The 26009-nt window shown below is 27.6% G+C and overlaps 1 protein-coding gene across 7 annotated transcripts; it reads left to right on the top strand.

The window, feature by feature from the left end:
• Nucleotides 1-16655: 16655 nt before the first annotated feature.
• Nucleotides 16656-24268, top strand: LOC129303143 (CBL-interacting protein kinase 32-like). Of its 7 annotated transcripts, none has more exons than XM_054942238.1 (16): nt 16656-16925; nt 17800-17888; nt 18334-18562; nt 18862-18924; nt 19222-19293; nt 19428-19535; nt 19651-19731; nt 19880-19933; nt 20033-20158; nt 20241-20330; nt 21092-21214; nt 21315-21425; nt 22025-22138; nt 22239-22295; nt 22388-22462; nt 23937-24268. In XM_054942238.1, the coding sequence occupies exons 1-16, from the start codon at nt 16671-16673 to the stop codon at nt 24006-24008; spliced, it is 1719 nt and encodes a 572-aa protein (XP_054798213.1). In that variant the 5' UTR covers nt 16656-16670; the 3' UTR covers nt 24009-24268. The 7 variants fall into 7 exon arrangements, with proteins under 7 accessions (XP_054798213.1, XP_054798220.1, XP_054798214.1 ...); XM_054942241.1 differs by having other exon boundaries at nt 16875-16925; nt 18330-18562; XM_054942242.1 differs by lacking the exon at nt 16656-16925 and adding an exon at nt 17167-17223 and having other exon boundaries at nt 18330-18562.
• Nucleotides 24269-26009: the final 1741 nt, after the last annotated feature.

The following is a 26009-nucleotide window of genomic DNA, read 5'->3' as shown; positions in this document are numbered from 1 at the left end:
GTAATTATGATATTTTAAATGATTATATTGTCATTTATATAATTAAAAAAATAATCATTTTCGTAAAACTTATTCTATCACAATAGTTCCCATTTGATTTAGGAATCGTGCAAGGCCTTGTGGAATGCTTCAAATTTGGTTTACGCTGGGAAAAAAAGATTCTTTAGACATAGTGTTGACAAATGAATCTCCAAACCTTTGACTTTTTCTCAATCACAGACACAATAAGCATCCAATATTCCAATGTTACTTACAATCCCATGTCTTTTCTAAGAAGCATATTGTCCTAATTACTTATGTTAATAGCTCTTACCCCCTTTCCCTCCAATAATGCACCAAAACCCCTTTGAACAAGCATTTTAAAAGAGACAGTTAAAACACTATCATTACGCATCTACGAAAAAATTCTAAAGGCCTACAGGATCTCTTGACATACATAACTTATATCTTGGAATTCACAATTTTCAACGCTTCTCCATATGATTTCAAAATCTCACAAAATTGCTACAAGAATTCTTAAGGAAAGACCGAAGCTGTAACATTTTAAATTTTAATCTAGAGATGATGAAATAATTTTATATCATTTTTTAGGTACGGAAAGGAAATTAAGAGTATAGCAAATTACTAAGCGTTTATTGATGATTAGGAGTTTAGAAAATAAATAAAATAATTCTAAAAGGAGAATTTATCAAAATAAAATAAATAATAAAAATTTAATTTCAGGTGAAAAAATATAATAATAATGATAATAATAAGATATAAAAGAGAGAGCATGAATGAATAGATAATAAATAAATAAATAATACATATATGTACTTGTTTATGTATGACCATTTGTTTACGATGTGTAATACATGTTAGAAAAAAAATTTAAAAAAAAGATGGAAATCATTTTGGGTGTGGGCCCAAAGCCCACTCTTATTCCGATTTAATGTACCCCAACACACGCACACACAGCACACTGAGAGTAATTCAACGCGGCAGACACAAGAGGAGGTGTCAGTGCTAGCATCGCGTGCAAAGGCTATAAGTGATAGTCAGATATTTAAAGGGTGATTTTAAATTTTTTAAGGCTAGACTCTTATCGTGAGTTTTTATTGTTTGAATTTTTATTGTGTAATTTTTTATAAGCTCAAGAAAAATAGATAGCTTGAGATTTTTTTATATGTATGGCAATTATATCTGTTGTGGTAATTTATACAAACATGCTCCTATATATTTTATCTAATGAAATATGATACATATATATATATATATATAGACTCTATGGCAAACTGTTAAAAAACTGTAAATGATGTAATTGGAGAATTTATTGAGTTACTTTAATTTGGTCAACAATGCATGTGACTTATTGCCACCATGATTATGTTAGATACTATATTTCTTTTAAAACTTGTTTGTATGCATGTGATTGTTGCATATGTCATGTATTGGGGATGGGTTGAAGAGATGATAAGATGATGATGATGATGATGACATTAATGGGGATGTTAATTTATATATGATTGTGATCACATAATTTGCCTTCATTGCAATGGCGAAGCCAACACTTGAGGAGGACATATACACCCCATCAACTTAGAGGAAATTATAAATGAGTAGTAGATAATTTTACCTTCTCTAATCACAAAATTTTAAACCCCTTGAAATCTAGGTTTTTTTTTTGTAAATGTTTTAACTTAAATCCAATTATGAATTTACTAAGTCCATAACTCTAATATAATTTTTAGAAAAGAATATAGTTATTTATTTAATTTTTTGAAATCTCTGGTTAATTATTATATATTTTTATATATAAATAATATTATAAATTAGTGACTTATATGGAAGGAAATATTTTTAATAGCATATGATAATAAGTATGGAACAATCATAAAATATATGATTATTTTAAAAAAAATTAAATAATTCTTTTTAAATCATTATTTTTAAAATTAATTTGCACCCCCTGATACAAGATCCTGGCTCCGCCATTGCTTCATTACATGTACAGTGGTTGGCTTTCTTTTTTTTTTAATCTTTTCAAAGCCCCATTCCTTAATACTTACCTGGCCAAGTTTGTAAATGAGGGATGTGGGGCAGTAACACCTTCTAGTTGGCTTCTTTAAGGAGGGAAGCCATCGTTTGGGGCTTAAACTCTGTACCTTTGGCAAGGTATATCTCAAGCTTTGGATATGCTTTAGTTAGTCCAATGAGTGAGCAAAATCATGGGTGAGCATATGGCTTGAATCAACGGTATAAGGTGGGAACGAAATAATAAGGGGTTTTTTTGCATATGATCATATATTACATATAACTATTATGAATAATAGCCTATAAATTGTTGTGCCATAATTTAATAACAATGTTGAAATTATATGTATACATATAGTGTTAATTGTGTGTAGTTGTTAGTTGTACATATATGATAGAACTCTGGGTTATTGAGACATTAGTGCCCACCCCTCTTTAACATTTTAGGTAAGCTTAACAAAACAAAAGGGAAGAGTCTAAAAGCTTGGGACTTAACTTGAGCAAGCTTTAAATCACATTTCAATTTATAAAATAATCATTTACCAGTATAAAATTCATTTGTCATTTGGGTTGATTTTTTTTAAAAATATTTATTATTTATTGATGACTGACGAGGGTATTATTAGTTGAGATCTAAGGACATAGGAGTTGTACAATGAATCTATTTAGAATAAATATTTATATATAGAATTTTAAGTGTCAAGCCATTTATTGAAATAATATTTGAGTAATTATAATATAGAGTGTCATTTATGTTTTAATTATTAAGGAAAACTTTTATAACATTGATAACCCTTTTAATTAGTATATTCTTCTCTACCATGTTTAGGTTTTAAATATCTATTTATTAGATGAATTTTTATAACTATGGTAGCTCTCTAAAATATAAATTAACTCTTTTCCATCATGCACCTTTTTAAAATAAAGTTGAGAATTGAATTTAAATCTTTATATAGTGATAATTATTTTTATTTGTTTAAATCTTTTTATTATTATAATATTTGTTTTAGTTTTTAGTTAGTAAAAGTCAGAATGTTACAGAAGCTCCTTTATACAAAGCTTGAATAAGTAACTTAGGTGATAAATTAGACATCTATGCCCAACACAAAGCTAGCTTATGGATAACTTAGGACACGTATGTTTCAACTTATTTTATAAAAAAACATTTAATTTTTTTTAAAAAATTTTTGTAAGTTTTTATGATATTTGTTTAAATTTTTAAAAATAATTAAAATCTAAAAAAAATAAATTTTTGATTATTTTAAAAAAGTACGCTTCAAAAAATAATCTGATTCAATAGATGGAAGAAAATGTTTTGAAAAGATGAGATGTGCAAAAATATTATAAAATTTTAAAATAATTAAATGATAAATCATTTTTATAAAATAAAAATAAAAAAGATATCATAAAATTTAAAAATAATTAATAAATAATTACCTTTTTATTATTGTAATTAAATATAACATAATGTCTGCTTTTTATAAAATCTTAATCTCATTGTATAAAATATCTAAATTATTTAAAAATTATTTTTTTAATCTTAGACAAGCATGCCGTTTTTAAATTAACTTATACTAAAATAAATAGGGAAAAAATCTCGTTAGTCCAAAGTGCCGATTTGGTCAATACTATAATAGCCTTAGTTCAATTTAATTTGACCTTTTGGCTTCCTCTGGTGGGTTGCTTGTGTAATTTGGTTAAAGACCAATACCAGCTCCTTCAACTTTCTTGGACGGCAAGAAATTTTTTTTTTTCCTAATATGCCTATATCCTTTAAATTTATTACTCCCTCCATTTAAAAATATAAAATATTTTTAATTAAATCTCACTTCTAATAAAATAATTACCTACTTTTAAATTAATTTTATCTTTATATTTACTCTGATTAAACACCCTATAATAAATATAAAATCATTATCAATAAGAGCACTTTAAAAAAAGATAATGATTGCACTTCAAAAGAATAAAAATATATTATATTTTTTAATATCTAATTTATTAAAAAATGCCTTACATTTTTTATCGGGGAGAGTATATTATTATGCATAATTTCTCTTTCAAGACATTTTTTTAAATAATGAAAACCATAGAGACTTACACGAAGCAAAGTTATATATATATATATATATATATATATTTTTCTTTATTTATTCTACTTTTCATCATTTGAAAAGAAAGATTCCATTATAACTAAACCTTATCTTTATCCGTTGGGCTTACGAAATTAAGGATTAACCCAAGTGATCAATCACAGGTCAAAAAAAAAAAAAAAGGTAATCCCGTGTTGACTTGTTAAATCAGCTGAGAAATTTGACTCAATAAACATGTTGAGAGAAAAAAAAAACATGTTGAGAAAGATTTTCTGTTTTTCACTTACAACAGAAAGTCCCACGAAATTAACGGAGAATTTGCTTGTAAGAAAATTAGTTTCATAAATTTAAAAGTCTACTATCAAGATAAATGTTGAAAAATTATCTAGACATAGCTCGATATTTTAGGCATGATTTCTAATTTAGTTTCGTGTAATTTACGAAAGATATACAAACTTCAAACTTGTGCAAATGTTCTTTCGAAAAAATAAAAGCAAGCATTTAAATTTAATTTAATATAATTATTTGTCTGACTCAAATTTGAGCATTGTCATTCTTACATAACATTTCCAATTTTTCACCATAATTAATTTCTCTGTCCATGATACAGACAAATTCTAACATGTATCACACATATTAAAACAATCAAATCTTTTTTTTTTCTAAATCTTATGAAAAATTGAATGTTGTTTTTCAGTTTTTATCTTTATCCAGCAACTAGCATGCTTGGCTCACATAAACCAGCACATGAGAAAAAATCAGAATATGCTCTTTTTAATTCTATTTAGGAAAAAATTTATATTCTTGAAGTACTTATCTTCAATTAAATTGAATCTTTTATAGATTATTTATCATTATTATTAATATATTAAAATTCATTTGATTGATTAAAAGTATATTGAGTATGTAAGACTAAATATTTAAGTCTCACCATTATAATTTAGATAGAGAATACTATTTTTAATGATTTTTTACCATAATTTTACCTTTAATGACAAATACATTTTCGTACCTATATTTGTAAATTACATAAAATTTTTACAAATAATTACCATTATAATACTATATTACCGTAATATGCATAAAATTCAATAAACTGCTAAATAATAATAAAAAATTTATCATATATGGAGTAAATTTAAAGAAGACTTAATGTATATGTTGACAACCTTAATCTATCTTAATTTTTTGATAATAGATTAATGATTATATTTTTATAATTTTTTATGCTTCGGTTTTGTGTGAAGATTAATAATGAAAATTATCATGATTCAAACAAACAAAGAAAATATAATGAATATATGGATTAATGTGGAGTATTGTTTACAGCTAGCATGTTTATTTTTTCCAGCTAGCTTGCTTGTACTGCTCGATGGTATATGGAGTTTACAATGTCAAACATATAACTTATGATTTGGTTTGTCAAGACTTTTGACATCCACACACACACACAACTACATACAACTTATTGATCTAGTAAAATAGATAATAAATACTCTCTTCGTTTAAAAATATAAGATAATTTTTGAAAAGTTGAATATTCAAAATATAAGACATTTTTAATCTTTTGAGGTGTAATAATTATCTTTTTTTTCAAAAGCGTCCCTATTAATAATGACTTTATATTTATTGTAGGGTGTTTAATAGAGGTAAATATAAAAAATAAAGTTAGTTGAAAAGTAAGTAACTACTTTATTAAAAGGTAAGATTCGATTAAAAATATCTTATATTTTTTAACGGAGAGAGTAAAATAATTTCAATAATATTTCATGTTTTTCTAGTCTTAGATGTAGGAACTACATAATTATACATACAAATTAAGAAAACCATTTAAATTAATTATTTGTAAAAATTATGTGTTGCTCTTCCCAAAATACCCATAATTTTTTTCAATTTACATTAACATGCAATAATCAATATATAAAAAAATAATAAAACTTTGAGTCTTTAAAATTTTTTTATTATCGATTTGATTCCTTAAATTTAATTTTTTTAATATGATCATTTTTATTTTTTTAAATTATTATATTAATTTTTTAAATTTTAAAATATAAATCAACTTTTAAATTAATTTAATGCGTAAAGCATTATATTAATTGTTGACTTGACATCCACATGGCAAAAGGTAAAAGCATTGGCATCATGTGGCATTTGATGGCTTGTAACTGAGACCAGAAGTCCTTGATTGCGTTTAGCGTTGACGAGTTCAAACCGCCCTATGCCCTGTTTGGATGTCCTCGTAAAGTCAATGTTAGGTTAAAGATTATAGTTTTGAAAAACTTTATCAGAATACCCCAATTTTTTTTAAATTCCATTTAATTTTTAAAACTTTATTTGAGATAAGCTAAAATTTATTTCATTTTAAAAAAATCAATTAGAACCATTGTTGACTTGCCACTTTGAAAGTTGAATGATAAAATTACCCACTTAAAATTAATTCTAAAAAAATTATCCAAACATTTTCCATTTTAATAAAAATTTATTTTTGAAAATTTATCCAAAAATTATCACGTTTTGATAATCAATTTTTTTCATAATTAATTTTTTTAATTAAAATCCAAACACTTCTACTTGTCAATGTTTAACCTTTAGCCAAACTAGATCATTACTTCACACTTATATACGCATAGTTTAATCTTTGAAACAAGCATAAACTTTTATCTTTATTAACAAAATAGTACAACATAAACAAAGGCACAGACACTGGCTTAGAGTTGATTTGGCCGATATTAAAAAAACAAAGAGTCAGGAAAATAAATATATTCAAGTCTTCAAAAATTAAAAAATAGAATATTGCCGTAAAGAACTACTCTACGAGTTGAAGAGATCAAACAAGACTTGGGAATAATGGGCTGGTGTGACACCATCACAAACCATATAACAAACAAACTCAACGCGTCAAAATTATCAATTGCTTTTCTACCAAAAACTACTTCGGGCCTATCAGGCAACTTATTGTAAAAATAGTTTTCTATTCTTTAAAATAAAAAAATAAAAAAAAATATTTGGTGACATATTTTTTAAAAAATATTTTTAAAAATATAATATTATTTAAAAAAAAACTTTTAGAGTTTTCAATTATAATTTTAAAAAATAAAAAAAATTATTTTTTTATTTTTAAAATATATTTTATAAAATATTAGTTCTTAAAATAATAAAAGAAAAATAATTTTAAATAACTCTTTTTATATTTTGTATTGGGTCGGTCAACTCAACTGATGTCAGCATGTGTAGTGGAGTTGCATGGGATAGATTGTTGGTTTCAGCAATACATCAGAACCCAGAGGTTAACGCTGTCACTTTTTGGGTTGGATCTTTGCTGAAAACAAGGTTTCAAAGATATTGCAGTTGTAATGGATTGTGCCTCAAGCTATCAACCTCGTCACACGTGACAGGATAAAATAACACCCGTTTTAGGATATTATTTAAGAAAATCATAATTTATTGTTTAAGCATTGGTTTGTAAACATTAACTTTAGGCAATGAGAATTTGTTAGCATAGCTGATGCTCTAATTAGACATGCCCATTATGCGGGGATCACAGTAATGTCCTTAATTTATCTTTGCAAGTTCAAGGATTTAAAAGTTATTCTACCTAAAATTTCGAAGAGGAGTTATAAATTATTTGTAATAAAGTTATAAAATTTGGTATGTCAGTTATAAATTACTGGAGTGTTGTCCTAAAATAATTTAATAGCTTTGTAAGTTCAAGAATTTAAAAATTATTCCACCTAAAATTTTGAGAAGGAGTTGCAAATTATTTGTAATGAAGTTGCAAATTTGGTATGTCAGTTGCAAATTACTGGAGTCATGTCTTAAAATAATTTGGTAGCTTTGCAAGTTCAAGAATTTAATAGTTCTTCCATCCAAAATTTCGAGAAGGAGTTGCAAATTATTCATAATAAAGTTGTAAAATTTGATATGTCAGTTACAATTATTGGAGCTTTGTCCTAAAATAATTTGATAGCTTTGTAAGTTCAAGAATTTAAAAGTTATTCTACTTAAAATTTTGAGAAGGAGTTGCAAAGTACTTGTAATGAAGTTGCAAAATTTGGTATGTCAGTTGCAATTATTGGAGTTATGTCCTAAAATAATTTGATAGCTTTGCAAGTTTAAGAATTCAATAGTTCTTCTACCCAAAATTTTGATAAGGAGTTGCAAATTATTTGTATGAAAGTTGTAAAATCTGGTGTCTCAATTGTAAATTACTGGAGCGTTGTCCTACAATAATAACTCTAAGAATTCAATTATTTTTCCACCCAAAATTTTGAAAAGAAGTTACAAATTATTCATAAGAAAATTGTAAAATTTGCTGTCTCAGTTGTAAATTATTGGAGCATTGTCCTGAAATAATAAATTTTTAAGAATTTTATAGTTCTTCCATCCAAAATTTCAAAAAGAGTTGCAAATTATTCATAAGAAAGTTGTAGAATTTGGTGTCTGAAGTACAAATTACTAGAGCGTTGTTCTAAAACAATAACTTTCTTAAGAATTCAATAGTTCTTCCACCCAAAATTTTGACAAGCAATGGCAAATTTGTCTCGAGATAGTTGCAAAACTAGGTACCTAAGTTGCTTGACAACTTGATTGATTGGGTATAAGGTATAAGTTGAACATTACAAATACATTTTTATATTAGAAGTTGGGAATAAAATTATGAAAACAAATTACAGAGTTACAGAGTTGCAAACTTGATTAATTGGGTACAAATGTATAACTTCAAACTTAAAATCCATTTGAGCATATCCTCACTTGTACAAACTACATAGTCCCCTTTTAGTTAAGACACTCAAAGAAAAAAATTGAAGAAGAAGCAATTTTTGCATAATTAAAATGGTGAATGTTGATGAGGATCAGACTCTTCAGCTAGGCAAATGCATCATACCATCAAAGATTAATGACCAAAACAGATTACAGATTAATGGGCTAAGCAATTGATCACTTAGGGTAGAGAAGAGACGTCAAACAGGACTAAAATAGAGATGATAGATAGCTTACTGGACAGCCCCAGGGAAGAGATGACAGAGAGCTTTACTCACTTGCAATGAGATAGGGAAGAGACAACGAACAGGGTAGGGAAGAGACAACGGACAAGTACTTGTAGAGCAGGGTAGAGCAGAGAAGGAGCAATCTCAAATTTTCATCAGCCAAATAAGAGTGTTTTGATCATTTCTCATTATATTAAAATGCTACTCCAGGACCTAGAGACTTAACTGGTATTTCAGAATGTCTTGAGACTTACCTTGAATAAAATTGATCCTTTGAGACTTAATTGTTATTTTTCCTAATTGATTATGCCTCAAGCCATCAACGTCGTCACATGTGATAGGATAAAATGACACCCGTTTTAGGATATTATTTAAGAAAATCAAATTTATTGTTTAAGCATTGATTTGTAAACATTAACTTTAGGCAATGAGAATTTGTTAGCATAGCTGATGCTCTAATTAGACATGCCCATTATGCGGGGATCACAGTAATGTCCTTAATTTATCTTCGCCTTGGTTAGTAGAGATGGATGATAGGGAAAGATATATGCTCAATAGCAAAAACCTTATGTGATCTTTTTTTATTTTGTTATCATCTTTTATCCCAAAAAAAAAACTTTTACATTTTAGTTAAGTTCAGCTGAAAAAATTATCTTATAATTTAGACTGAAAAGAGTACATTTATTTATGCTAGTTCATTAAATTTGTAAAATAGACTGCATAACTATAAGTTAAAGGAATATTAATATATTACATATTTATTATTTTTAATTTATCATTGGCCCCCCCCAAAAGAAAAAAAAAAGAGAAAATTTAGCATGCTTAGATGAATAATGTAGATTTTATTTTTTTGCCAACAAAAAAGAATGATGTAGATTAGATCTAGCCTCACACAATTATGGAACACAAAATAAGGTTTGTATTATTCAAATTCACGTTATAAATATGATAGCTTACTACAAATTTCATAGATATATAAACATATATAGATAATGTAACATGTGATACTGAGGACATGGTCTTTGTTTTTTTTTTTTAGGCCAAAAATTCTTAGGTCATGGTCTATTGCGTGACATTTGAGACCATTATAAACCAAACACCTCAACACCAGTTAAAATGATGGATATAATAATAAGATTATCAAGATAATGTTTGAATTTGACTAAGTAAGATAGTCATATAAAAAAATAACAAGATTAGGTAATTTTTTTTTGGGTAAATTTTGGTGATTAATTGATCGCCCATGTTTTGCCCTATTTACAATTGTTCTTGGGGCTTTATTTTTCATTTGGGTCACACTTTCTTTTTTTTAAAAGTTCCGAATTAAAAGACTTGGATATTATGTAATGGCTTTAAGCCCACGTCTAGTTTAGGCCGAAAAAACTCAAGTCTACTTTATTGAGCCATCTCTGAATTAAAAAAAAAAAAAACTTGCTCCTTGATTTTATTTATATAAAATGAAACAAGTTTCAATTTGAAACATTTATTTGGAAATTATTAATTTTTTATAATAATATGAACATCAAAATAATAGTGAAGTCAGTGAACAGTCAAAAAGGAAAGATAACAGTTTTAGTTGCATATTTTCCCTTCGTACAATATATTGAGATTGAACAAATATTTGTTAATAATATCAAAATTTTGTTTGGGTGGAGGGGAGTGAAGGATAAGTTTGATTTAAAAAAAATAGATCATAGGGGTTAAACGATTTTAATTAATTTTTATTACTCTTTTAATTTACAAATTACTTTTATTAAAAAATTATAAACCCACTTATCTATTTTTAAAATTAAATGCATTCGAGTATCCTATATCCTCCATTTCCCTCCAATCAAATAGGAATGAAGCAACACTCTCAAACGATTTTTCTATTCTTTTTTAATTCTAATTTTTTATGCTAGGAACCTAGATAAAATATATTTCTATCATATATATATCCATTGATATTTTCTGGTTATTTGATCAAGGCTATTTGACTCGATACCAAACTAGGAAAAACGGCTAGTGAATCGGTTAAATCGATGATAATTTTTTTAATAAAAATTAATTAATCTTTTAAAGTTATAATTTATGTAATTTTGTACCTACTGAGCATTGGAAAATAAAAATAATGAATAAATAGGTAGAAAGAATAATAGATTCTAAAATTGTAAACAATAATATAAAAGTAGAGATAATCTGCATGCCCCAATTTAAAAATTGAAGTAAATCGTTTTGGTGTTGAAGTTAGTTAGAACATTGAATAACATTGCAATTGGTGTCCGTGTCATTTTTAAGGATGATGGGAAAGACAAAAAGAAAAAAGAATAAGAAATGAAATGGAAGAGTGGGCACAGATCCGTGCAAAAATGATTGAAGGCTTGTGGGGACTTGTTTGCATTATTCTTGTTTTTTCATGTCTCAACTTCTAGCATGGTCATCTCCCTTTGATCCAAATTCTCTCTCTAAAATACACACATACAATCCAAATCCAAACTCTACATGTAGTGGTGTGTGTGTATATATATATACAATATAATACACAATCACACACACAATATACACTCCTCCACTTTTATTTATAAAATAGGGAGAAATTTTTTTTCTCCCTATTTTAAAGCATTTCATTTATTTTTAGCATAATTTTTTCTTTTTCTTTTTTTTTTTTGTCTTTCATTAAATGCTTATGAGAAAAAAGTATGTTATTAATATATATATTAATATGGATAAAATTTAAAAAAAATATAATAATCAGTCTCTATAGTTTCATCAACTTTTATTTTGGTCCTTACAATTTTTTCAATCTTATAGTTTCAAAAAAATTTAGGGACTGTTTAAAATTATTTTTATTTTATTATCTTGAAACCTGGTGTTCTGTAGAACATGTTTTGAAAATAAAAAAATAATAATAATAAGTATTTTTCTCATTCTTTCTTATTTTCTAAAATAATAATCACAGAACACCTAAAAGTTGGTTTTATTTTTCTGTTCTCTAGAGCAATATTTTTTTTCTCTAAAACACTTTTTAAAAACACATTACCAAACAGATTTTTTTTGCTCTCTTGTTCTGGAGAATAGAAAACTATTTCTAGAACAGATTTTCAAACAGGCTCTTAGTAACCTTGTTTTTTAAATCCCTATAATCTTAGTTTTTTATTACTTTTAGTCTCTATGAGGCTGAAAATATTAAAAAAATTATAAAGATTAAAAATAAAACTTGATAAAATTACAGACACCAAATATTATTTTTTTCTTTAAAAAAGTTAATAAATTTTAAAGCTTTTTTAACTAATAAAAAATGATTTATTGATATAATGGTAACGTTTGTGTGTAGGTATATATTATAATGCCTGAATTCATTGTTTGGTGCTGACTCACATCTTTGTTCCGTAGATTTTGAACTTGTGGTGGCAATACAATCTTGGTATATAGATTTATATACTCTTTGGACAATTTTTAGATGATTTGAGATATTGACACCCTTCACTCATCCCAAATTGCCGAAACTGGTCCCTATTTTGAGAAGATTGACAAATAGTTATTTGTCCATTTTGAGGAATTGCAGGCATATGAATTTGGGGTCCTCTTGCTTAAAATCATGTCATGTATATGTACGCATTGTTTTCAGACTAGACCAATCTGGATGATCGGATTGATTAAATCGTCATCCAAAAAAAAAAATGATCTCTGATTCAATCATTTGGCCTGTTTTAACTGTTAACTTAGGTTGATCGTATTAACTCTGAGTAAAAACTCGAGCCTTGAAGTGGTTGAACTTTTTTGACCTATTTTTATTGAATTATTATGCTATCGATTAACCCATGAGACCCATAATTTATTGATATTTTCGGTTCATTATTCGATTGGGTTTCTAAAACATTACATATATGAGAAAATGATAATAAAATCCTTCAAATTATATAAATGATAATCTAATATCTCAAAATACTAAAATTCATTGAAGTTTGTAGGAAATTTTGTATCAATAAATTTTAAAGTAAAAAAATTATTTTATTTCTATTGAAAATAACAAGTCTCAATCTCAATTTTTATTTAAGAAATAACAATTTTTATTTTGTAAATAGTAAATATTGAATAAGAAATCATAATTTATCAAGTGTAATTTTTATATCAAAATAACAAGCCTAATTATAACTTTGCTTAAGAAATAATTTTTTATTTTGTAAATTGTAAAAGTTGAATGAAAAATTATATATTGTTAAGTAGAATTTCTGCTATTGAAAAACATATTCTCAAAATAACAAGACTTAATCATAATTTTTATTTAATGAATAATAATTTTTATTTAAAAATTGCAAGAATTGAACAAAAAAAATCATAACTTGTTAATAAGGGTAAAATAATTTTTTAATTTAAAATTTATTGAAACAAAAGTATTTAAAAATTTTAATAAAATTATGATATTTTGAGAAATTAAATTATTATTATATAATTTAAAAAATTTTATTACTCTCTCTGTTAAAAAATATAAGGTATTTTTTGAAGGGTTGAATATTAAAAATTGTAAGACATTTTTAGTTTTTTGAGGTGTAATTATTATCTTTTTTTAAAGTGTTCTTATTAATAAATAATTTATATTTATTGTAAGGTGTTTAATAAAAATAAATATATAAAAATAAAATTAATTTAAAAATAATAATTATTTTATTAAAATAACATTTAATTAAAAATATTTTACTTTTTTTAAACCGATGAATATTGTCCTTGTATGCAAAGCTTAATAAATTTATTAAAAAAAAACCCTCATTGTGGTACGGACGTACAGTCCACAATAAATTAAAGTTTGGGGGAGACAAATGTCAGGTCAAGCGACCCTTCAAGCAGCAACCAAAATCATCACCATCTCATAGATGTTAATGTTTTTTTAATGTAGGGCACAAAAAATCATGCAAAAAATATTCCCATCATGTCAGAAAAAATAATATTTCAGCATTTTAAGGATAATTTTATAAGAAGTATACTTCTTTTATTTTAAATTATAAAATATTTTTAAATAAAATTAAACATGTTAATAAATTTTATTAAATATATTTAATAATTTTATTTTTTTAAAATAACATATAAAATTTTAAAAATATCTATTATTTAATACTATTATATTAAAAAAAGATAAAAATTAATTATAAAAAAAGAGAAAAAGTTATATTAAAATAAATTTATTTAATAAAAACTTAATTTTTTTAAAATATTTTATATTTTAAAATATTAAATTTTTTTAAAAGTGTCTTATAATTTAAAATAAAAAAAATAATATTTAAATTTTTTTAGGCCTCATTTAGTATAATAGAAGAGTTTTTGATGAAATTAAAATTAAAATTTTAAAATTAGAATTGAAATTAAAATTAAAATATAATTAAATTTTAAAAGTTTGTTTAATATATTAAAAAAATAAATGAAATCTTCATACTAGTTTTGTTTGGTATGTAACACATTGGAATAAATTAAAATAAATATATATTAAAAGCTTGATTGAATTTTGATTTCCTCACATGTTTAGCATATAAATAAAATATTATATATATATAAGTAAAATAGTTTATAAAAGAAATATTATAAATATACAAATATATAATACTATATTATATATATATAGATGTATTATAATTTATATATAGACTTCTATGCCTACAATAAAACTAGAATAAAGAACATAAAAACAAAATAAAAGTGGCAAAAAAAAAAAAGCTAAAGGAAGAAACTTAGCTACCACTTTTTTTTTTTAGCTAAAGTTAGTCCTAGATTTGAAAGACCAGAAGCTTCTGACACACACAAAATTTATGCTTGACTCACGGGCCAAGGGTGTGAATTCAATTTTTTATGAGAATAAAATTGTCTTAAAAATAAAATTTTATGGAATTGGCCCAAATTGTATAGCTTTAAGCAAGAAATCCAATTCAGGGGTTTTTCATGAAATTAGGATTTTTGAGAGTTTTAATTCACATGTACCAAACATTACTTTATTTAGGACTCCCACCGTAATTTCATTTTTATGTTTAGGATTTAACTCTTTTAGCTTTCTAAAAACACACTCAAAAAATTATAGACAATCCAATCTCTCATAATTATAAGTCTCCATGTAAAAGTTAATGTTGATACTTAATAACCTCACATAATTTTATTTCTCATAATATAACCTTTTGTTTTATTGAAGTATTTTATTGGAGACAATTATGTTTAAAATATAGTTAGACATTCGATATAAACACATCTCCTAATAAGAATTTAGACATTGGTTGTCACGTTCTTATGGATTGAATCCTTATACAAGACCCAAAATTTGTTTAATATATTTGCCTATTTGGTTTTCCATAAAAAAAATTAATAATTTGTTACGTTATATATTTATTTTATATATCCTCTATTTTTTTTGGGTAACAATATATCCTTGTGTATTAAGATAGCTCCATACAATATTTCTTTATTTATTTTTATTTTCACTAAATATATTCATCATATTTATTAACTAAATATACTAATAATCAAATTCATAGGAACTACTGTTTCACTCACACATTATGTTGGTAGTAGCAATGCAGACCTTAGTTCCAGTCGTGTTTAAATAACACTATCATTAAAAGTTATTCTATCGCACCAGTTGCATGTGATAGCTCCTTAAAATTAAAAGAACCATCCTAGACTCCTACACAATAAACACGGGCACATAACATGAAAAAGAAACAACATAACACATGCACAGAGCAACACAAATGAAGCCATGTAGCATGAGAGAAGAAGAGAGAGCTCGAAAACTTAAAGGCCAGTGTGATTTGATCCTTCAGCATGCCAGCCTTACATAGGCTGCGAATCCAATAAAAACTTCAGCATTTAATACTTTATTTATCTTAAATTATAAGATATTTTTAAATAAAATCTCACATATTAATAAAATTATTAAAGAAATTTAACTATTTATTTTTTAAAATAAAAATATAAACTTTTAAAAATACTCATCATGCAATACATTAAAAAAAGAATGGACATAAATTAATTACTAAGAGAGAAAGAATAATATTAAAATAAGCATATTTAATAAAACTTTAATATTTTTAAAATGTTTTATATTTTAGGATGTGTGTCTAATAATTTAAAACGGAAGGAGTAAGACTAAATGAGAAATAATGTTCAGTCAATGCATAATAAAATCCCACCGTTTCTAAAATTTAATCAAACTTGAAATAGGAAAAGATAAGGAATTTTATGTAAGCATATTTAAACAATCTGGTTATATAATTTTGTAAAAATAATCTCAACCAAGGAGGAGATATTTTCTCAAATTACATAAATACCATTAAAACAATAAAGATAAAAGTGAAATATTATTCTATATATTTTTTTAAAACATTTTTATAATCTGGGCATTTCTTATTTTTAAAAAGCACTCTAACTTCTTTACTCATCCAGGGGGAAAAAAAGAATCCAACTTCTTTATAAACAGAAAAGAGTAGAATGAGAATTCAACTTGTGTTGCTGCTGCTGGTGGTGGTCAAAAAAAAAAAATAAAAATGTAATACTGCTGCTGACGCGGCCGTTCCCCCGAGCAGTAATAGATCTCACCAATCTCTCAGATCTTGATTTTGGTATGCTTCACTGTTACTTCCTGTCTCTTTGTTTTAGCCTCTCTCTTCACTCGGCTGCGTCATTTTCTGTGTTGTTTATTCAATGTCCTGCATTTCTGTTGACGTCTTCCTCTCAAATCCATGTCTTATATGCGTTGTGCGCGTTGCTTCACGTGTTTATTGTCTCGGCTATCAGATTCACCCTCTTCTTTAAGAAGAAGAACAGCGAGATGGTCAAATGGAGGAACCATAGAAGAATACCCACCACGCTTGATCAGGTTTCTCTATGTTTTTCAGCTTTCTCACTTATTTTTCTCTTGAATTAGATGAATGTTGAATGCTGTTTCGGCTGTTAAACTTTGAACAACTTTTCTGCGGAAGTAAGTTTGCGGGACTTAAAAATTAGGTTTGGATAAGATCGTATTTTGGGTGAAAATTTGTCTGGTTGTTGTGCAGTAATTGGTGGGGTTGTCTTAGAATTCGTAGAAACTTCTGGTATTTTGAGATCACAAGAATACTCCATTATCATTTATCTGTAAGCCGTCAATTCTTTCCTATCTCCATAATAAAGTTCAGGTATATCCACCTTCTCTCTCTCTCTCTTCAATCATCTGATTGCCTCTCTCTCTCTAACTTTCGGTATGTTCTCTCTCTCCACTCTTCTCTTTCTCCCCCTCTCTTCCATAACTATCCATCTATTCTACTCCACTATGATCGTGATCTGAGCTTTTTGTTATTTCATTCTGAGTGTCCTCTTGCGTCATAGTGGTTCTCTGAGGATTTTTCATTTCGATTTCAGGCCAATTTCCATACGGTTCTGAAATCCCCACTTCTGTTCCATGTGTTCTTTTTCAAGGAGATTTTCAGTTTTCTTTTTTGCTTTCTTCTCTACTTAAAGTTTGGAAATTATGTAGGACAAAACTTATATATGTTTATGAACGCCCGTTTCCTGATATTTTCTTCCAGTTGCATAACATTCCAAGAGCAGTTTGCGTTATTGCTGGACTAGGACTCGGACAAAAGTTCCAAACTATCATTCTACAGTTTTTTGTTTTTGGCCAAAAATATTCTACAGTGTTTGAAACTTTCATTTTTGGACATTTGGTTATTTAATTACAAATCTAGCCTCTAAAGACAACAATTTCTTTGAAGGGGACCGTGATAGCTTGCCTTTTGGATTCGTATTCAATATCCTATTTGAGGGCAATCATATACTGTAGATCATCTGATAGATTTCCAGGGTAATTTTCTTCCAACTCATAATTCTGATCTCTTCATTGAATATAATTGTGTCTGTTGCTTTATCATGTTCTTTTGGGTAGGTTTGAGTTTGCTTAGTTTAACTTCTCTTGTTTCCGGCGTTTGGTTTACAATTTAAATGAGAGGCTGTAATCAGGAGGCTTTTTATATGTGGAATCTGGATTTCTCTGGTGTTCTGTATTATGGTTGAATATGGATTGTCTCTGAAGGTTTATTGTATTGAACTGTCCCGGATTTCTTTGATGATATGACATAACTTCCGGGGATGGATATTGCAAATGACTTGTTGACTTTTTGCTTATGTACTTCTTGATCTTCAACGCTCATGTTCTCTTTGAAGCATAAGCTCCAGTAGCATTTCCTACACTCATTTTTATTTGTTGACTTTTGGCTTTTCTACTAAATTTTGACATTATCTTCAGGCAGATTCCTTGTCAGAGGGGAAAGAGTTGAACTTTATCAGAAAGTTAAGGAATCATTCAGAATGAGCCAGTCTAAAATCAAGCGTCGTATAGGTAAATATGAGGTGGGAACGACCATTGGTGAGGGAACATTTGCAAAAGTGAAATTTGCTAGGAACTCTGAGACTGGGGAGGCTGTGGCTATTAAAATTCTGGAGAAAGAGAAGGTTCTCAAGCACAAGATGGCTGAACAGGTATCATTTTGCACCATTACTCAGACTATCGTTTTCCTGTTATTTCATTCTATCTAAAGAATGTATCCAATTGTATTCCATAGTTCCTAAAATCTTCCCACATCTCTCAGAATATTGCTAAATTTAGGTTTTCTTGAAGCTAGTTTTTGGGTGGGAGTTGGAGGTTGCAAATTAAAGAGGCATCTTGTTCTTTGATATGACAAATTCCTATTTAGATTATAAATTCTGTAGTAAAGCCAAGCTCAACCCTTATATGATGAAGTCAATGCTCCTTATTTTTGTAATATGTGTTTTAACAGATCAGGCGGGAAATAGCAACAATGAAGTTAATCAAGCATCCAAATGTTGTTCAATTGTATGAGGTTTGTTTGTCTATCTGATTTTACCTATTCTTGCCTTTTCGTTTTGGGAAAAGATAAATCTGGACTAGAATCTTGCTTACAAGAAAGTCATTAACTATTTCATAGGACTGAATAAAGATTGTTGTTGCCTTCAGATGAGATTCCTTGTGGGCATTTTTAAATTTTCTGATGGTGCTGTTGCACCTAAAACATTAATTATAGTAGTCAAAGAAAATTATGATGAACCACTGGTAGTCTGACTCTGAAAATTTCACCTATTGTAATGCTTGATGCTAAATATCATGATTTTATTTTCAGGTAATGGGAAGCAGGACAAAAATATATATAGTTTTGGAGTTTGTTACTGGAGGGGAGCTCTTTGACAAAATTGTGAGCAAATGAACCTCTACTTGTCTTATTTTATTCAATAGTTTCTTCTCATTTTCAATAAGTTCAATAATTCTTTTGGGAAAAACGATAAAAGTCTATTTTCTAATAGAGCTAATAGAGATCTTGTTCTAAAGGTAAACAATGGGCGAATGAATGAAAAAGAAGCACGTAGTTATTTCCAGCAGCTTATAAATGCTGTTGATTATTGCCATAGCAGGGGTGTCTACCATAGAGACCTCAAGGCAAGATCTTTCACCCCTGCTTTCATTACATATTTGCAGATATCAGAACAGTTCATTTGATTTAAACTAAGGTGAAAGGGTCTCTGTTTAATTCTTGTTCATGAAATTTCTTCAGCCAGAGAATTTGCTGCTAGATGCTTCTGGCCAGCTTAAAGTTTCTGATTTTGGTTTGAGTGCACTATCACAAGAAGTCAAGGTAACCATGATTCATTCTTTTTGTTATTAAGTTGATCTTATTGCTTAAATCTAGTGCTAAACCAAAAACAAAATGTAATTAAGATCTGAAAGCAATGATGCCACAAAGGTGAGCAGGAGTAATTTTTGTAAAATGGTGGTGTTGGCAGGATGATGGACTGCTTCATACTACATGTGGAACTCCAAACTATGTTGCTCCTGAGGTGTGGACAAATGTCATATCTTGCTTCTTTCCTGTGCATTGCATTTTGGGTTTCATTTTATAGAACTTGAGCTTATAACAATTTGTTCTTGCAATGCAGGTCCTTGATGATAGAGGCTATGATGGAGCAACTGCGGACTTGTGGTCTTGTGGAGTGATTCTCTTTGTATTACTTGCAGGTTACTTGCCTTTCGATGACCCTAATCTTATGAACCTATATAAAAAAGTGAGCATTTTGAAAATTTTACTGCACAATTTCCTGTTCTTCTCAGTTTTCTGTTAATTACTTTGATTTTCATGGTCTGCAGATATCTGCTGCCGAATTTACTTGTCCCCCATGGATGTCCTTCAGTGCCAGGAAATTGATAACTCGAATTTTGGATCCTAACCCCATGACAGTAAGAAATAGCATTTGATAAGTATTCTGTCTTCATGCTGTGTCAACTTTTATGGTTAATGTCAAAGCAAAAGTGTAATTTTAATTATAAACTGCAAATTTGTAGAGTTGTTTTAGTCCCCAAATTTTTGTTGTGAATGAATTGTTTCCTAAAAATATCAAGCTCACTGTACAAGTCAGTCCTTCTGTCAAAATGTCTCATGCTTTCCTTGCAAATTTTACTGTTAATTAATCTAAAATATAAAGGTCTGTATGGCCTATTTGGTCAAAGTAAATTTAAGATACATTTATCATTCCCTGGTCTCATAGTATGATGAGATATTCAAGGTATAGATGATCAAATGTGTACAGCTACTGTGGGTTGGAAGGACTAATCTACAACAAAGTTTTAGGTATTTTCAGCAACAATATCATTTGCTGCTAAAAATATAGGGACTAAAGCTAAGATGGTCATAGATTCAGGGGACTAAATTGTTAGTTTACTCATGCATTCTATGACAAATTGGTTCACATTGGTCACCTTGCTGTGGCCTAAACCTTGACACCAACAGCATTGGCATCAGCTAGATTTTATGATTAAATAAACCTTTTTTTTTTTTTGAAAAATCAGATATTGGTCATTCACCCCAACAACATAAAGCATAAGGGAAATAAAAGTTAAAAGGCATAAACAAGAAAAAAACTGAAAACTGATCTGCTATCGTTGTTTCAGTACATGCAAGTTTTGGTTTCCATTTCTGATTTATCTTAATGATATGACAGCGTATCACTATATCTGAGATCTTGGATGATGAATGGTTTAAGAAAGATTACAAGCCTGCAGTTTTTGAGGAGACAGGGAAGACCAACCTTGATGACATTGAAGCTGTGTTTAGAGATTCTGAAGTACGTTGAGGATAATCTGTAATGACTATATTTGCTAGTGCTATAAACTTCTTCATATATAACAATTTTCACATATAAAACATTTTGCCCGTGCTTGCAGGAGCACCATGTGATGGAAAAGAAGGAAGAACAGCCAACAGCCATTAATGCATTTGAATTAATTTCTATGTCCAAAGGGCTAAACCTTGAGAACTTGTTTGATATAGAGCAGGTTTGCAACCTCACGTATTAATGCTTTTTCTTGTATTCTTATTTATTATGAATCTGTAGAATTATTGAATTAGTGTTATATGAAAGTATTTCCACATTCTATGAAACGAATGAAAGCAAACATGTTTGGCTCGCCGTATTGTCTGGTCCATGCAAGTCTTTAACCTTTTATCTCTTTTGTACGCGCATTTTTTGTAATATTCAAACACAGGAAAAGCTTGATAATACTGAACTATGTAAATTGAACATAAATTTCAGTTAACTTTTTTTAATTAAAAAAAAAAAACTGAACCTGATTGGCATATTACAAAGGGAAAAACTTATATATTTAACTTTATATATTTAATGTGCTTTTTTTTCAATTAAATCAAACTATGTGGATCTTTTATGTATTATTTATTCCATAACAAATTCTTTTTATTAATATTATTAATATCTTAAGATCCATTTGTTTTGTTTTGATTGGAGGAAAGTATATTAAGTATATTAGACGAAGTACCTGAGTGTTTCCCAATAACAAAACATGTTCAGCTGTAGCAGATAATTAGATTTCTTGCCTTAATACTGTTTGAGTTTTTACTACAATGTAATTGGCTACAGGCTTTGAAAAGAGAAACAAGGTTCACATCAAGATGCCCGGCGAAAGAGATAGTTAACAAGATTGAAGAAGCTGTAAAGCCTCTTGGTTTTGATGTCCAGAAGAAAAACTACAAGGTAAGTGAAAGGTGTGACACTGAGTATAAACTGGCACCGAAAGAACATAATCTAAAGTTTATTTTACTTTCCAAAAAAATTTATCAATCTTCAACTTTAGATGAGGCTCGAGAATGTGAAAGCAGGAAGGAAGGGAAACCTTAATATTGCCACTGAGGTAGGCGATACCACTTTCTGTTGCTCAGTGAAGTGTAAAATCATTTGTCAAGATATTCTATTGATAATTTGATATACTCTTGTTTTGAACAGATATTTCAAGTGGCACCTTCTCTTCACATGGTTGAGGTGAGGAAAGCAAAAGGTGATACATTGGAGTTTCACAAGGTATGTGTGTGTGTATTTTACTCATTCTTTTAAGGGCAAAGAGGCAAAAATATGCAAAAAGTCATTAGCCAGAAGCATTCGATGGCTTAAAGGGAGAAAAAGTTCACGAGTGCCCATGAAGTTATTTTTTTAATGCATTTGTGATCAAAACGTTAAATTTCATATCCATAATATAACAGCCAACATTGTTGACTTTTAATGGTTTGGTCACATATGCATTGACTAAATCAACTTCACAAGAACTAGTGTACTTTTCCTCACTTTAGGCTATTCGATGCTTTTGACTAACGACTTCTTGTGTATTTTTGCCTCTTTGCCTTTCTTTTATTTGTTGTACTTAGTTTCTGGTTGACAATCTTTACAGAGATATGTTCTATAAAACAATAATAAATGTTAAGCTGGCAAAAAAAAAAAAGATTTTCTTTTATATTTTATTATGCATATCAAGCTCCTTTTAATGCCAAGTTTTGTGTGTGTGGTCACCCTTCTCTAGAGGGATTCCTTAGCACCTGGTCTTTTGGATGGGTCTTTGGAACCACTCAGTAGGTCCCACCTGTACCCTAATTCTCATGCTAATGGACTTATGTTATGCCTTAACCCTAAATGTTCAAGTACCTACATTGCCATTTTTTGCACTAATAAGAAAACTCTAGTTTTTAGTTCAAGCTGCCTATTTTTATGATATAGAATTGAACAAGGGCCTGTTTCATTTCTGTTCTTATTTTTTGTTTTTAAAAACTGTTTTGTAATATAATTTTCATAATTGGTCCCTATAGAATTGAAAACATAACTTTAAGTTCATGTACTTTGCTTGCATTTTTCTATTGGTCCCTATATTTTTTTGGTGTTTTTGGTCTTTGTACTTTTATTTTTTAATATTTTAGGTCCTTCCAAGGTCCTATGTTTTGTTCATAAAAGGACTTAAAATAATAAAAAACAAAAGTATAGGGACCAGAAACACAAAAAAAAAGTACAGGGACTAATAACAAAATGCAAGCAAAATACAGGGATTTAAAGTTATATTTTTTTTTTAAACAAAACAAAATGAAAATCTGTTTGATTATATTAATTTAAAAGCAGTTGTAGAATTGATAAATAGCAGATAATGATGATTGCAGGCAGTTAATGGTAGTGATTTGTTATAGCAGTTAGTCAAATTAGCTATATTTTTCAATAACAAAATGTAGTGTGTTTTAAAATCAAGAAAAATAAAATGGAAATAACTTTAGGATATTTCCTTTTTCTGTTTTTAAAAACAAAAAACAGTTTTTGAAAACAGGCCCAAACTCCTCATTAAAAAAAACGCTTTCTCCTTCCTCTTTTTTGGGAAACTTTCTGCCTCTCTTCAGAATGCTGGTCGAGTCATAGCTTCTAGCCCATGTTTGTTTAACAATACCAGTAACAAAGAGTTAAAATGCCCATTCTACTATTTGAACTCAGTTGAAATAACTGTTCTGATTCACCTGGCATGCAGTTCTACAAAAATCTTTCAACAAGGCTTGATGATGTTGTTTGGAAAGCTGAGGACACTCAAGAAGCAAAGTAAATCTTCAGTATCGTTATTATCAAAAGCAATTTCTTGATGCCTCATGTCCTACTATTTACCAATATCTTCAGTCAATTCTCATCCTACGTCTTTCTACTCACATGTTTGTTTGTTTGGACATAGACCCGCGAAGTGCTTTCCTAGTAATTTATCGTAGGAAAGCATGCATAGTTTTATGTAACTTTTTGCTCATCAACAATCAAATTATGTTTGCCAAACGATAAAAGTGCTGCACTCCAAAAATTTATATATTTCTTCCATTTGTTAATTATATTTTTTTGGGATAAGGTGTATTTTTATTCTTAAACTTTTTTTCAAGGACTGTTAGTGAGACAAATTTCCCCATAAATCATTTTTTTGAGAGGCAAAAAATCCTTTTCATTAATCACCAATTAACTTTTCCATTTCCTCATACGCATTAATAGGCAAGACTTTGATTATATCTTTTAGTGTTAATTTATCATTGAACTCTTTTTCAAGAGTGTCGGACATTGTGAATTGTTAAAATGATATTTAATAAATGTTGTTGCAAAATTAAATATTTTAATTTTGAATAATTAAATATTTATTTATAAATATTCACCCAAAATTTATAAATTATTTTTAAATATTAACAGTTTAAATTAATTTTTAAAATTTTTTAAATGATTTGTAAATTGTGTGTGAAGATTTGTAAATAATAATAATATTCATAAATAAATTACAAGAAATGATCTTATAAAAAAAAATTAATATTGAGGAAGTCTCTTAAATTTTATAGGTCATTGATATTTAAAATTGAAATGTCACTTTCTCAACTTTTCAATTAAGCTAAAAACATATTAAGTATAATATATCTAGGATAATTTGTACTTATTTGGATGAATGTATTACTAACTCTAGAAGTTTATCCCCACCGTTTTTAACACAAAGTAGCACAATATTAAAATATCTAAATATTTTGGATGGTGTAATGTTTTAAAGAAGTATTGTTAATTAATCAAAAAAATTATAGAGAAGAACCTTAAAATTTTGAGGAATTCAATCAATATTAATTTTTTTATTAGGTCATTTTATGTAGTTCACTCCCTCCTTTAAAAAATGTAACTGATTTTTAATCAAGTATCACCTTCTAATAAAATAATTATTTACTTTTAAATTAACTCTATTTTTTTATAGTTATCCCTATTAAATATATTATAATAAATATAAAATCATTCATCAATAGGGGTATTTTGAAAAAAGTAATGATTACATTTCAAAAAACTAAATGTCTTATATTTTTTAACATTCAACTCTTTAAAAAATTTCATACATTTTTAGATGGAGAAAGTATTTGTAAATATTATTGTTCTTATTTACAAATTTTCACATAAAATTTATAAGTCATCTATAAATTTTTAAAAAAATTAGTTTGAGCTGTTAATATTTTAAAAAAATAATTTATAACTTTTGGATGAATATTTATAAATAATAATATTTAAATTACTAGATATTAAAATATTTAATATTTTAGTAATATTTATTATATTTTAATAAAAAAATAATCATTTGGTCTTTGTAATTTTAACTCAATTATAACTTAGTTCTTAAATTTTAACTAGTTATAATTTAATTTTTAAAATTTTAACTTAGTTGTAACTCAATTATTAAACTTTAATTGTTGTAATTTAATTCTTATAATTTTAATTATTTAAAATATTAGTTTTTATATCTTGAAAATGCAATTCTAAAAGTTAAAATTATGTTGACATTTTGAAATTAATTTTAACAGTTAAGAATTATTTTATATATAAAGATCACAAATGTTATTAAAATTAATTATGGATCATATATGTCCTGAGCGTCAAGAATTTAATCATTCGTGTGCCGGGCATTAGTTTCTCGTTAAGTGAGCCCAGAATTGAATTTTTTAATATTTTTTATTATAAAATATTATAGTGGTCTCATAATTTATTTTTTTAATATTTTTCACTCACTCTCCAATCTTCTTCTTCTTCTCTGTCTCTCTCCCCACCTCCC

Source organism: Prosopis cineraria, unplaced genomic scaffold (assembly GCF_029017545.1).
Source record: "Prosopis cineraria cultivar Desert tree isolate PC_DT_omini unplaced genomic scaffold, ASM2901754v1 PC2, whole genome shotgun sequence".
NCBI classification, from domain to species: domain Eukaryota; kingdom Viridiplantae; phylum Streptophyta; class Magnoliopsida; order Fabales; family Fabaceae; genus Prosopis; species Prosopis cineraria.
Note: the sequence above shows the minus strand (reverse complement) of the source record. Positions and strands in the feature narration are given on the sequence as shown.